Source organism: Neoarius graeffei, chromosome 1, assembly GCF_027579695.1.
Source record: "Neoarius graeffei isolate fNeoGra1 chromosome 1, fNeoGra1.pri, whole genome shotgun sequence".
NCBI lineage: Eukaryota > Metazoa > Chordata > Actinopteri > Siluriformes > Ariidae > Neoarius > Neoarius graeffei.
Genome location: NC_083569.1, coordinates 38,970,545 through 38,988,787, shown reverse-complemented (window position 1 = coordinate 38,988,787; position 18,243 = coordinate 38,970,545). Strand labels below are relative to the sequence as shown.

At 44.7% G+C, this 18,243-nt stretch overlaps 1 protein-coding gene across 7 annotated transcripts in view; it reads left to right on the top strand.

Annotated features, from left to right (window-relative positions):
* Positions 1 to 18,243, top strand: part of rnf220a (ring finger protein 220a) — a 221,581-nt gene that overhangs the window by 6,803 nt on the left and 196,535 nt on the right. For all 7 annotated transcript variants that reach the window (XM_060931480.1, XM_060931462.1, XM_060931453.1 and 4 more), the window contains exon 2: positions 4,448 to 5,282. In XM_060931480.1, coding sequence (XP_060787463.1) covers positions 4,637 to 5,282 — 646 coding nt within the window. In that variant the 5' untranslated portion in view covers positions 4,448 to 4,636. The remainder of the gene's footprint in view (positions 1 to 4,447; positions 5,283 to 18,243) is intronic.

Here is an 18,243-nt window from a genome sequence, read left to right as displayed (position 1 = left end):
CGCGCGCGCTCGCTCTGACATTAAATCTCACTTTCATGTCTGCTGAATGCAGGTGGTGGTGGTGCTTCTTTCTTTCCTTCTTTCTTTCTTCTCTTTTATTTCTCATTGTGCAGCTGAGACACGTTATCAAATTGTCCCCGTTTTTGATTTCATACTGGAGGGACTGAGCTCTCATTCCATTTCGGCAGGATGTACGAGCTGCGTGTTTCTAAGTGGCAGCCCGAGCTGTGCTTTCAATAGTATCCTTCGACCTAGAACACTTCTCTCTCTCTCTCGATACGGAGCGCCTGTTCCTCGTGAACTGCACCACTTTTCCTGCATTCATCTCTGGCTGTGAATATTCAAAGCCGACAGAATTCAAGGCGGCATGCTGGAGCTCGGAAATGGCGAGCTCCATTTCAAGCGTGTTGTGTTCAAGTCCCTGTTAAGTAGCAGCTCGAGTGTGGGCTGGAGGTTAAAAAAAAAACAGTTTACTCACCAGCAAGGTGATTAAAGAGCGTGAAGTGCTGGAGATAGTCAAGACAAGTTTTCAAGACCTAAGTACAGTAGATATGCTCCAGCCCATGACTCGGATTAGCTAGTATAGTTTCCTGCCAGGGTTCGAGCTTTTAAAACTATGAGTACTTTTTTTTCTTTTACAATGTGATGGAAATATTCACATTGTTATATTCTGGAAAGTTTGAAAAATACCATGTTAGCCGTGAATAGAGAGAACATTTATGTAGATCTGTAGTGTTGCTGAACATTGTCTAATAATTGGCATGAAATCTTTTAGTCATGCACATGCTTCAGCCCACTTGCCTGTTTTGTCTTTCTCTCATCTCCTTGGAGACTGGGAAACAGTGAGTGTGTATGTGTTTCAGACTGAGGGTGACTGTGTGTGTGTGTGTGTGTGTGTGTGTGTGTGTGTGTGTGTGTGTGTGTGTGTGTTTATACTACTGAGGACCAAATGCCCCTGCAAGGATAGTAAAATCTGACCATTTCGACCTTATGGAGACATTCGGATGGTCCCCATAAGGAAATTATTGTTGTGTTGTTGTGTTTTTTAAACAAAAATGGAAAAAAAAATACATACATAAAAAAGCCAAAAAGTTTTCTTTTCATTACTGAGGTTAAAATTAGGATTAGGTTTAGGTGCAGGCACAGCATTAATTAACTGCAATAATAATGATGACAATGGAAGGTCCTTACAAGGATAGTGAGACAAGCGTGTGTGTGTGTGTGCACGCGCATTTAGGACCAAATCTCCCTACAAGGATAGTAAAATTTCACAATTTCGACCTTGTGGGGACATTTCACTGTAAAAAATAAAAAAGACATGTCTATGGTATATACATGAAACACCAGGGTATTTAAATAATACTTCAGTGTCTTCTAGGAAGGTGTATACGGAGGATGCAAGAAAACACGCGTGTCTATTAGAAAGACACCGGCGTCTATGAGTAGACACAAGACATGTCTTCCAGGCATTGCTAAATACCCGAGACATGTCTTCCAAATGTTACATTTAGGGGTATTTAAATAAGACATGTCTAAGCCCTTTTTATTTCCAGTGTTGGGTGATCCCTACAAGGAAATTGCTGTTGTGTTGTTGTTTTTTTAAACAAAATTTGAAAAAAAAAAATATATATATATATAAAAGAGCCAAAAAGTTTCCTTTTCCTTACCAAGGTTAAGGTTAGGGAATTAACTGCAATAATATGTATGTCAGTGGATGGTCCTCACAATGATAGTGAGACAAATGTGAGTGTGTGCGAGGTTTATTTTTTGGTTTTTTTTGGTATTGAATGACAGTGTCTGCACTGTCCTGTAATAAAATGTAAGAGTGGCTCTTTCACGCTTGACAACAATCTCTAAACATACTGACAGACAGGCAGCCCTGGTCTGAATGACATTCCTCAACTAAAACCCACATTTTGAAGTCTCGATCCTGGCATGCTGCCGTCAAAGGCAGCAAACGTTTGTTTTCGATGAAATTGAATTCATCTCCTCTTGCTCTCCCAAGCGCACGGAGGAAATCTATTCTTGACGTCTTCCTACTTATCTTTATTGTGTCTCTGAGACGCTTTTGTCTTCTGACTGGAAAATATATTATATATCACCGGGCCTGACATCACAGTGCAGTAACAGTGCTTTTGGGAAAAAAAAAAGAAAGAAAGACAGACAGAAAGAAAGGAACCTAGGAGTCGTGTGTGTGTGTGTGTGTGTGTGTGTGTGTGTGTGTGTGTGTGTGTGTGTGTGTGTGTGTGTGTGTGTGTGTGTGTGTGAAATGTGGCGAGAGTTTTACACCTTTGATTTTCAGAGCTTGGAGCCTTTTTAGAGGTTTTAGAGTAAGCTGTCCAGTTTGAAACATATGTGTCTGGTCAGTGTTGGAGAAACGTAGGATTAGAAGGAATTGTGAATGGAAATGAAGTCAAATCATTGAAATGGTGTTGGTGTTAGGGTTGGGATCTGAAAAAAAAAATGTTTGGAAATAATGAGAAAGAAGCTGAGAGGGTCAAGAAAAGCTGTCCAAGTCTCTTTCTCTCACTCTCTTACACACACACACACACACACACACACACACACACACACACACACACACACACACACACACACACACACTCTCTCTGTCTGGCGTATCAGTGTGTGTCAGGCTGACTCACCACTCCCTCTGGTTGTTCTGGGACACTGGGCTTCTGTGTGTGTGTGTGTGTGTGTGTGTGTGTGTGTGTGTGTGTGTGTGTGTGTGTGTGTGTGTGTGTGTGTGGCCAGGGTACCAGGCAGACAGACCAGCCGCAGCGCTGCAGAAAATGATTAGCACATCTGTACAACACTTAGCCTACTCATCTCTCTCTCTCTCTCTCTCTGTCTCTCTTTCCTGCCATTGGGGGATATCGCATGTCCGTTTATTGGATTGTCAGTTTCACACTGCCTGGCTGCACTGATGGTAATGATAATAAAATTGAAATATCCAGGTACTTACCACTGTATTACCTTGCTATCAACACCCAGACACACTCATTTTTTAGCGCTCTTTCCAAGGAGAGAGATTCGATACAGTGGCAAACACGTGGTAAGATGCGAGAGAGAGAGAGAGAGAGAGAGAGAGAGAGAGGGGACCGGCGTGTTTGATATCGGTGCATTTCCAAGGTGCCGGTTAGATTGGGCGAAAAAGACAGCGGGTAATGTGATTCTTGGGCGTCGAGCCAATGCCGAGCGGTGTAGTATAACCCATTTTCCACAGACCGGAAAAGGAGCACATTCCCCTGCCATGTATGTGATAATGTAAAGCTCTTTACAGGACCACAGTGTGTGTGTGTGAGAGAGAGAGAGTGTGTGAGAGTGCAGATTTGCAGATGTTCAGATCAGGTTATAAAATTGATTCGAATGAGTGTTCTGGACAGCTGATATGTGTAAAAACGCCTCTCTGAATTCCCCAGGAGCTTCTTTGATGCCCGGGATTTTGTGCACGGCGTTTGAAATAAAGCGAATCAAGGTGCGTGCACGTGAACGAGGCTCCTCTACGTTTCCCAGATAGGATGAGTTCTCGGATCGTGTGCGACTTTTCTTTTTTTTTTTTTCCCTGAAGTTCAGAGCCGGCTTGAATCCCATGAATTATTTACGGGGTAAAACATCTCTTACTGTAGTGCATAAGCTCAGCTTTGTAATTAATGTCTAGCGCGGTCTTTAGAATAATCAATTCATGGGATTCAAGCAGTGCATTGAGTTTGGATAATTACAATCAATTACCAATTCGGTGTAATTCCATTCCCTGGCTACGTTGTAATAGTAGATCACCTTCAAGTCACCCCATAGGGATTTGGAATGGCATACAAACACTGCTCTCTCTCTCTCTCTCTCTCACACACACACACACACACACACACATGGGCAGGATTTCTTTAAAAAAACTTCTTTTGACTCATTAAATCCACTCACACTGCGGCCAGTCGGCTCATCTAATCCTCATGGGGCTCTTGGGCAGTAAGGGTCAAGGGGTGAAGTGCGACTAATTTATTCATTCAGTCAGATTTCCTGTGCAGATGGCAGGCAGATATGCTATCACTATGAGAATCCCATTGGTGGGGAGAGGCCTGCTTCTCTTATCTTATCTGAGCGCCAGGGACTTATCAGCCTCAGACGCTGCTCCGCTCCACCACCGCTGAGATGGAGGAATAAGAGGCTTATATGTGATTCGGCCCCAGATCTGCAGGAGGAAAAAGTTTTCAGGGGTAAAAGTTGGTGGGGTTTTTTTTGAGAGAGAGAGAGAGAGAGAGAGAGAGAGAGAGAAAGCAAGAGGTGGCTATGAAGGCTGTCAGTCATCAGTGTAGAATGTCAGTTGAAGGTCAAAGTATGACATGCTATGAGTCATCCAGTGGCGTTTATTCGAAGGGACTTGTTCAAATCCAGATGCCTTTGCTTCCTTTGAGAGTTTGTTCTGACCATGTGTTCTTCTCTCTTACAGGACCAGCCCTATCCAGCTTGAATTGCCAGCAAGAGGCACCCATTCTTAGTATAAAGGACGGACCCAATCGGCACCATACTCCCCATACCGTTCCCCCCCGCTCTTTTCTCTCCACCCCTCCCCCCTGCCCCACTGAGCTCTCCGCTCACCCCTCCTCCTCCTCCTCCTCAACCGACTCCCCCTGCCAAGATGGACCTTCACCACCGAGCCGCCTTCAAGATGGAGAGCTCGTCGTACCTCCCTGGCCCACTGGCGTCTCCGGCTCTCATGGTGCTGGCGTCAACAGCCGATGCCAACCGCGATGCCTCAGCCCCGTGCCAGCAGCCACGGCCGTTCGGTGCACCCGTCTCTGTCTCCGACAAGGACGTGCACCTACCGTTCGCCAATGGCTCCTACGCCTTTGCCTCAGTCTACCACCGGCAACCTGGTTTCGGTGGCCGTGATTTTGCACCGTCTCTCCTGCACCTTCACCACCAGTTTGCACCACCTGGCCTGGACTGTCCACCATCCATCGGTGTGCTCAATCACGGTGCTGTTGGAGCCTTCCGGCCCTTCGCATCACCACCAGAAGAGCGCGAATCGGCCTCTGGTGCGTACCAATCAGCTTTCACTCCAGCAAAGCGCCTTAAGGGCTGCCTGGAGGCAGAAGCCTCTCCACACCTGCGCTACTCCGACGCCGAGGGTAAAGAGTATGACTACGCTGGTGCCCATGTGCCCTCAGGCTCACCCGGTGCCCTCAAGGCCGTGGAGGATGCTGGAAAGAAAATCTTCGCCGTCTCTGGCCTTCTGTCTGACCGTGAGGCCTCATCCAGCCCCGAGGACCGCATTGAGCGCTGTGAGTAGCCGTGTTCCTCTTTACCACACACACACACACACACACACACACACACACACACACACACACACACACACACACACACACATTTGAGTCTCTAAAATGCATTTTTACTTGACTCAGTTACCTGGGAGTTAGTTTTTAGAGGTTCAAAACTCCAATTTATATACAGTACTGTGCAAAAGTCTTGGCCCTTTTTTTTATTTATTTATTTATTTTTTTTAGTACAAACTTTGTTATAGACTATTATTTGATTACTTCTACATTAGGGAACCAGTAAAACACACACACACACACACACACACACACACACACACACACACACACGCACACACACTTTAGATTTCCAAACATTAATTTTCCAGGACAAAATTAAATGTTACAAAAAAAAAGTTTGTATGTCAGTAAAGAAAGCAGCAGATTACACAACAGACCACTTTTCAGACAAAAAACATGATGAAGGCTTTTTTTTTCAGCAAAGAGTCGTCTCAAACCAAACCTTGACTTTTTTCATGCATTACTGCTTACTGATCTTTATGGTATCTTTTAATGTAGAAACATTTAATTTCATGATTTTTGGAGGCAGCTTCGCGTTACAGCATTTCATTGCATGCATCTAAGAAATGCAAACTACTGTGTGTATGTGTATATATATATATATATATATATATATATATATATATATATATATATATATATATATATATATAAACTAAGTACCTAAATAAATTCATAAGCCACACATTAAGCTGCACAAAAGGGAGAAAAAAGGAAATACAGTATTATAGCACAATGACAATAAAAGACAGTCACACATTTACAATTTTATATATATACTGGTATATATATCCTATCACAGTGTATTTATAGTGCTTTTTTAAAATTAAAGACCTCATTTAATCCAATATTTTATATTTTTGTTTGTTTGCTTGTTTGTTTGTTTTAAGCCAAATCTGGCTCGATTTCTGTGCAGCAATCAACTGTGAGCACCTCGTTTTTTTGGTGTGACACATTAGAGCAGGATGGCGTTAGGGCCGAGTTCGTGTCACAGTCAGAGTGGTGGTGATGTTTGAACAGGGAGCCCTGGTGCTCCTACACCTCAGATCAATTCCACAGATACAACTCATAAATGAAATGCAGGGGTTTCGTGTGTGTGTGTGTGTGTAAAAGATAGGCTGAGAGAGATGAGAAATGAAATATGAAATAGGGCCTCCGTGTGTGTGTGTGTGTGTGTGTGTGTGTGTGTGTGTGTGTGTGGACACTTCAATCCGAAAGGGATCTACAGGAAGGGAGTTCAGTGGTATTATTGAAGGAAATCCATCCTTACTTCTCGTACTCAAATACATTAGGAATTATAGTGAAAACACACACGCGCGTGCGTGCACACGTAATTCTACCCTCATGGCGTATTACCTCTTTTAGTTTCCTCATGGAGGGCCAGGTCAAAACTGTCCTAGATTCCTATAATTATGTGGATTTTATTACACACACACACACACACACACACACACACACACACACACACACACAAACTTTCCTCAGTAGCCACTCCCCTCCCTCACCCACATTCAGCAGCTCACCTGTGTGTGTGTAAAACCCTTATCATTGTGACTCATTATTGCTTGCTGTCTTATTTTTTTTCCTTTCCTGCGACTCCTTTGCCATTTTTTTGTCCATTTCTTGGTTTGAGTCTTTTCTCTGCTTTCTCTTTCTCTCACTCTATCGTTGTCCATCACAGTACTCCTAAACTTCTTATTTCAATCATTTTACTGTACTGTGTTTTTATCAATCCTTCCTCTGCGACAGACGGCAGGTCAGGGGACGCAACAGAGGAAGAAAGAGAGAGTGAGAGAGGGCTAGAAGGAGAAAGGGAGAGCTGGAAACACCCTTGATCGAACAGATGAGAGACAGAGGCAGCGAGCTGAGACTGATCGGATAAAGAGGCTGGCATGCAGGCAGCCAGGGTTGTGAATGACACCCAACGACCGGAGTAGACAGGAAGGAGAAAACGAGAGAAGAGAAACAGACAAAAGGAAGCGTCTCATCTAGGATTTCTCCTCCGAAAGGGACTCGTTTGATTGAAGGCGTGTTGTAGCTGGTGTAGTAGCTGTACAGAACGGTTTTTTTTTCTTTTTCACGGACGTCCTTTTGGGTGGTGGGATTATGACGCCTCAGCCTGGGCTCAGATTAACTGTCAGATAGCTGCTAATTCCGGCCCGTATTAATCTGATGCTCAGAGTATGCGATAAGGGGCAACACGAGAGGGGATTAAGGAAGGAGCAGAAGAGGCTCACGGCCCTTCTCCGGCTTGGGAATACGGCAGAGGAGAAAACGAGTATGAGACTAAACACTAGTGCGCTCGCCTCACTCTGTGCTTCTCTGTCACTCACACACACACTCTCTCTCTCTTTTTTTTGGAGTTGTATCTAATTAGATTAAAACCTCAGGCCCACCAAGGGCTCTAATGCAATTGAGTTTCTAGAACCTGGAGTAGAAGAAACTTAAATTGGGTTCCCCTTGACTGGGTAACTTGCTGCTGCTTGTCACATTCTGAGTGGTGTCTTCTCACATGGTGTGTGTGTGTGTGTGTGTGTGTGTGTGTGTGTGTGTGTGTGTGTGTGTGTGTGTGAGAGAGAGAGAGACTGAATCTCCAGATCTTTCCAGCAGAAAGCACAATGAATAAGCTTCTCTACTGTGAACCAGGAAACCTTGCAATAAAACCCCATCATGGCAACACAGCAGCTGATAAAGACTAATGTGACAGGATTATCTTCGCTCTTCCATCGAGCACTTAAGTGAACATTTTCGTAACTTTTTCTTTTCTTTTTTTTTGGATGTTGATCTGAATACAGGAATCTTAATCTATAATCTATACAGTATATACTGGAGGTGTTTCTAGTGTGTGTGAGAGAGAGAGAGAGACAGACAGACAGACAGACAGACAGACAGACAGCTGGGCCTCGTTTGAGTACTGATCCTGACCCAGACCCGTTGGTCCACTTCCAGATCTCCATCCTGAAGCATGAGAAGAAAAAGAAAATCGAGATGAAACAAAGAAAAGACGGAATGTTAAGACGAGAAAAAAAAAGGTATTGAGAGAGGAAGATAAAAGAAAAAGATCAAAACGAAACAGCGGATGGGGACAGGTAAAAGGAAGATCGAAAGAGCGATGAGCTGAAAGGCAGACAGCAGCTGCCTTCCTGAGCAGTCGAAATAAAACGAGGATGGAGAGAGGGAAGGAGGGAGGGAGGGAGGGAGAGAGAAAAATCCTTAAGACAACAGTGCGCAGCCACGCAGGCTTCCTTCCTGACGTGACCAGGCCGTGAGCTGTGTGGGCCTGTCACCATAAATCCCCTGCTGATTTACGGGGCAACTCCACACTTAACCCCCAGTGCTCCATCCAGACTGGATTTATTTCCACCTGAAACATGAAAAAAAACCTGGGTTTTTTTGTTGTTGTTGTTTTGTTTTTGTTTTTTCTTTTTCCCTGCTTCACATGCATTGTTATGGTGACAAACCCAGCAAGGAGGTGATGCACAAGCATGGAGATACACTTCTGTAGACATCGTCTCCCTTCCACTTTGCGGCCTGTCTCTGGCTTTGAGCCTTTAATTATCTCTCTCTCTCTCTCCTCTCTCCTTCTTTCTCTCTGCCTCTTCAGTTGCACTGATTGATTCCTGTTTTCAATTCGACGGCGTACGGTATATCTTTTCGGGGAGCGTGTGGTTATTCTGCTGTCTTCTTCTTCCCCTTTTGCAACGCTTTAAAGAGCAACATGCGCTGACAGCTGTTAAAATACACTAGGTGTTTGTGTTGTTTTTTTTTTTCCTATTCCCCCCCCCTTTTTTTTGTGTGTGTGTCTCTGTCAAAACAGCAGATTGCACCAGGGTGTTTGTGTTTCTTTTGGATTTTGGATTTGGATGCATCAAAATTCTCTCTCCTGCTTTTTTACCCCCACTTCCTGTTCAGCTCTTTGCTGTCTTGCTCCCCGTCATGGTCTAGTGGCGAGGTTAAGTTCAGTAAGAGTGTTCGAATAATTAAGCGCCTCTGCCTGGGCTTTCCCAGATGTTAAAAGGCTTGTCCTCGCATGTAGTCTCTTCTGTCAGGTCCCCATCCCTCCTCTCATCCCTCCATCCTTTCTTTGTCATTCTCTCCCCTCCCTCCCTCATCTGCCCCCTTTTTGCCCTCTCACATTCCGTATTTCAGTCAAGGAAGAGATGGATGAATTGAAAGTGGTGCAGCTTGGACAGAACAAAGTCCAGTTTCATTTCTTTTTGTTTTATAGGTATGGCAGGTTTTTTTTTTCTTGAAAGAGAGAGATGTAAGCGACTGGGGATTTCTTTTACTCTCTTTCGATCTGTGTCTTCGCCGCTCTGGGTGGCAGGGGACAGCAGGTGTCAGTGCAGTGGCCCATGGCTCTGTGTGTGTGTGTGTGTGTGTGTGTGTGTGTGTGTGTGTGTGTGTGTGTGTGTGTGTGTGAGGAGCATTGGATTGTGCCATTGTTACAGCATGACGCAGATCAAGGATTAGTGCTTCCTGCTTTGCCTTTGTTGGCTGCCTCACTCGAATTGGACACAGCCACCGTTTGGGAAATTAACAGGGGAAAATGAGATGATCGCATGCGTCCTCGCCGGAGAAACAGCTGGGTCCTCTACGCAAATGTGTACCCCCACTTCCCACTCATCAGACTACAGTAACACACACACACACACACACGTACGCACACTCCCTCTCTCTCTTCTGCATACAATCCTTTAAAATGAAACCAGGGTAATTTGTTACCGACATACAGTATAATGCTCTTGCGTTATGAATTATACCCAAGATTTTTCGCACTTTTACAGATGAGTTGAAGTTGAAACAGCCTGTGTGGTGTGTGTGTGTGTGGGGGGGGGGGGGGGGGGGGGAGCTTTCATTATTCTCCTCCACACAGATCCACACATGCTGCTCTCCCAGACTCAGCCTGGTCCACATTTTGGGATCTCAGCAAGGTCTTATAAAAATTGTCTACCGGGTCCAGTAGAAACTCACAGCTGGTATCACTTCTGTTCCGGTGCTGTAGCGGGTCACAGTGTCACGGTGCCAGGCGAGTTCAGGGTTCTGGGCCACTGACAGGCTCAGGGACAGGCCTCAGTGTCAAGAACAGCCCTATAGCTGGCGCTTTTCCTCAGGAGAACCCCTTTCTCGTCATTTCCTTCTGTCTTTTCTCTCTCGAATGCAGATGTGCTGAAAATCCTGTTCCCCCAGAGTGCCTTAAAGAGGCAGGAGATGAAAAACCTCACTCGCTGCTAACTGCTCCACCACCTTCTCACATCACACCACACCACTCCACACCACTCCTCTCTTCCTCATTACCTCCCTCTCTCTCCTCCTCCTCCTCACACACCCGTAATCTAATCTTCTCTCCGTTTGCGAGAGCAGTCTTCTGTGACAGACTTTTTTTTTTTCCTGAAAAGGCTGCTCGGCTAAAGGACACAAACATATTATATATATTTATTACTTCCCTTAAACATGAATTATTTAACGGAAGTGGTTACCAAATGGAAACCTCTAGGAGTCACATTGTCGTTATTTTTTTTTTAAACAAACACTGTCTACGTCTCTGTGTCCATCCATCCATTATCCGTAACCCCTTATCCTGTACAGGGTCGTGGGCAAGCTGGAGCCTATCCCAGCTGACTACGGGCGAGAGGCGGGGTACACCCTGGACAAGTCGCCAGGTCATCGCAGGGCTGACACAAAGAGACAAACAACCATTCACACTCACGGTCAATTTAGAGCCACCAATTAACCTAACCTGCATGTCTTTGGGGAAACCGGAGCACCCAGAGGAAACCCACGCGGACACCATGCAAACTCCACACAGAAAGGCCCCTGTCGGCCACTGGGCTCGAACCCAGAACCTTCTTGCTGTGAGGTGACAGTGCTAACCACTACACCACCATGCCACCTATGTCTCTGTGTAAAGGTTTAAAAAAAAACAAAACATTATGGTGTATAGAGAAGCCCTATTCACTAACACCTATAAATGAAGAATTTGGTTCAAAAATGTGGTGTCATTTAAAAAAAAATTAATAGTAAAAAATAAAAATTCAAGTTCCCATCAAAAGAAGTTTGGCATTTGATCACTATTCAGAGTTCCAAAATCAATATCACAAAAACGCGATATCCGCCACATTTCTCTGCATTGTATATCACCTTTCTTTCCAAAATGCGACAAATGCCACGAGTGATTTTCCGCAAAACGCACTATCTCTGCTCGACCAATCACAGCGCACCATTCAAATACAGAAACAAGAAGAGCAGCTCCCACTGATTGTCAACATCGCAGAGTATTGCCATCTTCTAGTGAAATTTTGAATGGAATAAATGAATAACTTTGATTGAATCAGACATTTCATTCCAGGCATTTAGCAGACGCTCTTATCCAGAGCAGCCTTAGTTTGGATACCTTGCTCAAGGGCACTTCAGCCATTCCTGCTGGGTCAGGGAATCAAACCAGCAACCTTTTGGTCCCAAAGTTGCTTCTCTAAGCAGTAGGTCATGGCTTCCCCAGGCATCCCAGTTCTTATCTGAATGTTTTATATTATTATTCCAGTAGAGAATGTGGCCCAGTGTTATTTTCCACTTCGAGCACACCTCCTGATTCCACCTGGGCTCTAGATATGCCATATATAATATATATTTGAGAAAAATCACTTTTTCTGATTACGGGAAGTAATAAAAGGAAAACCACTGCATCCTGTTTTAAAATTTATTGACTAACTCCTTAATGATAATAAACTTCAAAAATGAAACCCAGAACTAATTAACAGCTTTTAACTGATCCACGTAATTTTTGTTTTTCAAGTCACTACATATCCACACCATGGCATTTTTCCCCAAAATGCTACATATCCCTTTCTATTTAAAGTGCATTTAACCGTGTTCTTTCATAACAGATTATTTTATTGTATAGATTTTTTTTAGATTATTTTATTGAAATTATTCATAATTCAGTGTGAACTTGTCCAATAAATGCGAGAAGTGACAACGCGATTTCCTACTTCATGGGCGCAGCCATCTTAGAAGACTTCACGCCAATGGCGGCCTCTGATTGGCCAAATGGATATGTCTGGTTTTGAGAAAAATCAATGATGGCGCTTGTTGCATTTTGGAATGAAAGGCCGTAATGCAGCGTGTAAATCAATGGCAGATATCATGTTTTGGCGAAAACTGAATATGGTACGAGTAAGATATGATAATTGCTGATGGTTTGGTGGCAGGAGTTTCAGTTTTTCAAATTTGGCATTTATCGCATTTTGGAACCAAACTCTTCATATAGACACTGCTTAAAAGCGGAGCTCCCAACGAGTGTAAAATATGTTAGTCAATAATCCCGCGTTATTTAAAAAAAATCTAATTAAAAATAAGCGCTGGATAAAAACCCATCTACCTTATGTAAATAAAGATACAAATTTTGTTGTCTGGTGGTCGTGTTTATGAGATACGTTGCCTTGCACTTACGATCGGGTTCCCTGTGGTCACAAAAGCCTTCAAAAATCAGGTCGATGCATTACCATATTCTCTTAAGTATGGAGCTTTGCTTCACATGTGGGCGGCTCGGCTATGAATTTAACTGTACATGCTCTACACGGTGTCCAAACTTTTCAGTTTATTGTCCAGAATAAAAAGTTTGGCATTTAAAAAAAAAAAGTTTCCATGTAAACATCTGACTGGGTCTATTAACCTTCTTCGTGTAAAACAGATTGTTGCTTGTAAACGATAAGATGAGTGTAATTGGGGAAAATCTGTGGTCCAATAAAAGTCACAGTCCAAGTTCAGAGGCTGTGATATGTCTAGATCAACTTTACTTCTCACTTCTAGTATAGTTATAGTTGCTCCATTATCATACTTCCTCCCGTACCCTCCGTTCTTCCGATGCCAAACTCCTATTCATACCAAGCACCAAGTCGAGACCAAGCACCGGACTTGGGGCAACAAAACTTTTCCTGTTTCTGCCCCTTCCCTTTGGAACTCCATCCCCAAACACATTCGTGACTGCACCGAACTGGGGCGAGTTTCCCAAAAGCATCGTAGCACAAAGATCATCGTTAAATGGTAGAGCGAGCATCACCATGAACACTCTCTCCTAGTTAAAATGCTCTTAGCATTAAGAGGCTTTTGGGAAGCCCAGCCCTGTCCAGTTTCATATCATCTTTAAAAACTCACCTCTTCAGAATTGCATACAATCTATAATTCAAGTCAATGTTTTATTTGTTTTTCTGTATTGTTTCTTTGATAGTTTTAACTTGCCTTAAGCTTGTTCTTATTTTGTAAAGTGTCTGAGTATTTAGAAAAGCGCTCTATAAATAAAATGTATTATTATTATTATAGTTCACACACACCCCAAAAATCATTTTTATTGATGTAATGGATTTATCGCATTTTGAGGGGAAAAATAATCAGTTTTTTAGAGAAAATTTTCATCTCATCTCATTATCTCTAGCCGCTTTATCCTTCTACAGGGTCGCAGGCAAGCTGGAGCCCATCCCAGCTGACTACGGGCGAAAGGCGGGGTACACCCTGGACAAGTCGCCAGGTCATCACAGGGCTGACACATATGGCCCTTTTCCACTACCCTTTTTCAGCTCACTTCAGCTCGCTTCAGCTCACTTCAGCCCGACACGGCCCGCGTTTCGACTACCAAAAACCAGCACGACTCAGCTCGCTTCAGCCCTGCTTAGCCCCTAAAACTCGCACGGTTTTGGAGTGGGGCTGAAGCGAGCCAAAGCGAGCCAAGTGAGGCTGGGGGCGTGAGCAGACACTCCCGTGCACTGATTGGTGAGGAGGAGTGTCCTCACATGCCCACACACGCCCCGCGAGCGCGCTGGGATCTGTAAACACCGCAAACCCGGAAGGAGAAGAATTACGAGAATTATGAAGCCTTATGCGCCTCGCCTCATCTATACGCTCTTGCCAGTATTTGTCCGCGTTGTCGGTGACAACAAGCCACAGCACCAAGACCAGCAACACTAACGACTCCATGTCCTCCATGTTTATTGTTTACTCTCCGGGTCGTGAGACTACCGCTTAAAAGCTCACTGATGTCACTGTTTGCGCTGCTTAACGACATCACATGACGTCCACCCACTTTCGCGAACTCCACCCAATGTGTCCACCCACTTCCAGCCAGCACGGTTCAGCGCGGTTGTAGTCGAAATGCAACTCCAACAGCCCCGCTCAGCCCGACTCAGCACGGCACGGCTCAGCCTGACTCAGCTGCGTTTGTAGTGGAAAAGCGGCAATAGACACAGACAACCATTCACACTCACATTCACACCTACGCTCAATTTAGAGTCACCAGTTAACCTAACCTGCATGTCTTTGGACTGTGGGGAAAACCGGAGCACCCGGAGGAAACCCACGCGGACACGGGGAGAACATGTAAACTCCGCACAGAAAGGCCCTCGCTGGCCCCGGGGCTCGAACCCAGGACCTTCTTGCTGTGAGGCGACAGCGCTAACCACTACACCACCGTGCCGCCCAGAGAAAATTTTCAAAATCAAAATACAGATTTGTATTTTTTTTTATGTTATTCCAGAATCATAGTGTTATATTCAAGTTTCAAACAGAAAATAGTGGCTTTCATGCTCCCATTCTTTTTTTTTTTGGTAAAGAAAATACTTTTTTTTTCTCAAGTTTATCATCCCATCTTGGAACCAAAGTCTAACACAAGCGGATGCCATGAACCAAGGGCTCCAATATGGTGATGCCAGGCTTGTAGTACTCGAGTTCGACCCGTGCCCTAACTTTAATGACTCGTGACTCGACTTGGACTTGAGCACTGATGACTCGGACTCGTGCATTAATTACATTCGGACTCGTAAATTGGAGACGAGGACTCTGATTTTTTCTTTATTTTTTGCAGCATGCCATAATAATTTGGCCTAAGATATTTATATCTACATTAACTTTTTCACTAATTTTGTGCAAGAGAACGCACATTCACCTGTTCGTATGTCATGTTCAGGAACAAACTAACGTTAATGGTGCTAACACGCCTGGAGAGAAGCCCCTAGGATCGTCCACTTTGCTTATACAGACTTCTCGTGCAGTGGGAAAAATGCACTGCTGTGTGTTCCATATGTAGAAGAACTATCAAGGAGATGACAAGGACAACCTTGAACTTCAATCGTCATTTGGCAAGACTCCACCCAGAGAAGGAAGTGACACGCTATGTTCATTGCTCTGTTGATAGCGGGGCTTGCTGTGCGATGAACTAGCTAGTGTTAACCCTCATGTTATTTGCCCTGTTGATAGTGGGCGGGGCTTGCTGAGCGATGAACAAGCTTTTTATCTGTCGTCTATTAACTAAAACGGGGCAGTCGAGCAGTAACATTAGTCCAACATAGTCGCAGAGATGCTTTCACATAAAGGCAGCAAATGGTGCGGATGGAGTCTGGTTCTCAGACTCGAAATTTTCTTTCATGACTCGGACTTGAACACTGGGGACTCGAGACTGGACTCGGACTCGAGGTTTAGTGACTCGACTACAACGCTGGCTGGACAAAAGAACACGCTCCATTATTTTAAAGCAGTGCGTTATTTTTCTACACAGGGTACTTGTAGGGAAAAGGGGCCCAGGAGGATCTCGGCGAAGTTCCTTTCTCGGAATGCCAATGGCCTTCGGATGCATTGGAAAGTGTTGCCACTTGACTGTCACTCTGTCGAGGCGCTCGCAGCAGCCTGATTAATTATTTAGCTGCATGTATCATCTATTTACCTTAGTAATCCATCTGTCAGCACGCTTATTGATCCAATCCTGCATTCTAATTGTGCATCCTCTCAGCGTGGCTAGCTTGTATTTAAATGCAGTGCCTGTCACTGTGCCTGTCTGTTTCTGGGTGCTGGTAGCTGTTACGCTGCCTGTTAGCTGTTGGAAAGAGTGGCAGAGAGCTACATCTGGCTTGTAGAAACTAGAACGTGTGGGAGTTCTCTCTCTCTCTCTCTCTCTCTCTCTCTCTCTCAGTTTCCCCCTGTCTGTTTCTTGCTCTGTCACTCTCAGGTGTGACCGCATTGTACCTTCTGCCACGGTGCGTGCGGAGATGTCGCTCTATTCTGAGTGACTGCGGTTTGGAGTGAAACAGAGACATGGAGGGAAGAGAGGGAAGAAGTGAAAGTCAGGAGAAAGTATGAATGAGGGCATCTGTGTGTTTATTTAGGTGCATGTGTGCTTTTTTCTGCCCCTTTGCTTCTCTGTTTCAGTCCTAGTTCTTGTTTTCAAGTCACTGCTAACTTTTAACAACTGAATAGGTCTCTCTCTCTCTCTCTCTCTCTCTCTCTCTCTGTGTGATTGACAGGTGTGAGACAGCAGGCAGTTAAGAAACCAATGTTGCTACTGTTTATGTGTGTGTGTGAGCTGAGATACTTAGGAAGCCCCTACCGGTGGTCCACTGGCTCAGTTGTCTTCTAACCTAGCTTTTGACATAATTGAACACAGCACCTCCTGCGGTGTATTGCATACATGTGTGTTCATGTTTGTGTGTGTGTGTGTGTTCAGGTGAACCCTCTTTCCAATCCCAGCGTGTCTACATGCTTAGTTAAAGCTGTGCGAGCTCTCCCACTAAGATGCTGAGCCCATTCCTCCCTGGGTCTAATCAGAGAGGACACGTGATCTCGCCCCCTGCGTGATGTGCCGACACGCAAATGCAGCGATCAGTAAACACTCACTGAGTTAATGACATCAATCAATGGCCTTTTAAAACTGCAATTTGATAATTACAATCATCAATGTGCCTGCCACCGTATACATTACAGGCTCTCCTCTCGGCCTTTCCCTTTCCCTCTCTCTCCCCCTTTTTACTCTCGCTTTTATTTCATGAGAATGGATCCCAGGCCCTATTATCCTGTCAGCCGAGAATGTGTTGGAATCGAACTCCTTGGATGTAGGCTATCATTTTACAAGAGCTGCAACGTTCGTCAATACTTATAACATCTTAATATGGCGAGATTTTAAGCGAAAAGTGGCTTTCGGATTAAAATGGAAGAGTTTGTAATATGGATTAGGGGTTATTTTGCTTTATCGTGATGAAGCATTTCTTTTGGAAGCGGAATGTAAATCTCGGGAAAGGACGACGGGCAAAGAGAACATTTTATACGATTCATTTTAGGGCTCATCATTCCAAACGACACTTGACTTATTCTCTTTATGGTTCTTGTTCTGTTTTGTGCTGCATTCTGAGTTTTCACCAAAGTCCTTCGTGACTAGGCGGCGTTGTCGGACCTGATGTGTCTGCCCGTCTTCTTCTGATTGGCTAAGCCGTGCTCAAAGTTTATTTTCAGCCCACGTCAGACGACGTCCACAGCCTGGTGGGGGTAAAATCTTCTTAACCAGAGGCTCCCTCTGCCCCACTTTAGCCCTATCAAAGCCCTTAACTGCGTCCTTTCAGTCGCCATTTCCAGCCTCTGAGGTGCCGGGGCCTGCTGACCCGATCGGCGATGATTTGATAGCTGGCGAGCTGAAAATTGCCGAGTGTCAAAAATGACACCTAAACGTGGTAAATAGGGGCTAATCTGGAATTCTGCTTTATTGGATGCGATCCCCCTCTCTGCATCGGTGTGATGTTGGGACTTAAGCTGCCTTTCACACTTGCTGGCGCTGCTCTGCAGGTGCTGTTTGGATACGGGCTGCCTAATATCACACCCCCGCACCAGAATGCACGGCATCCTTCCCTACAGAGGAGAAGAGGAGTGCAAATCTGCCACTTCTCCCAGCACTGATACCCCTCTGACCCCCATTCAGAGACGTATTGATTTTCCGAAGCTCGGTCTAACACCGAGCAGATGAAGAGGGGGTGTAGTAACGGGGGGGTGCTTGTGCTAGGCACACAGCGTGATGCTCCTCTCTGTGAATTGAACACATCTCCTGCGTGCTACTCACACCAACATCAAACGAGCGCAAAGAATCCAAAAGCACCAG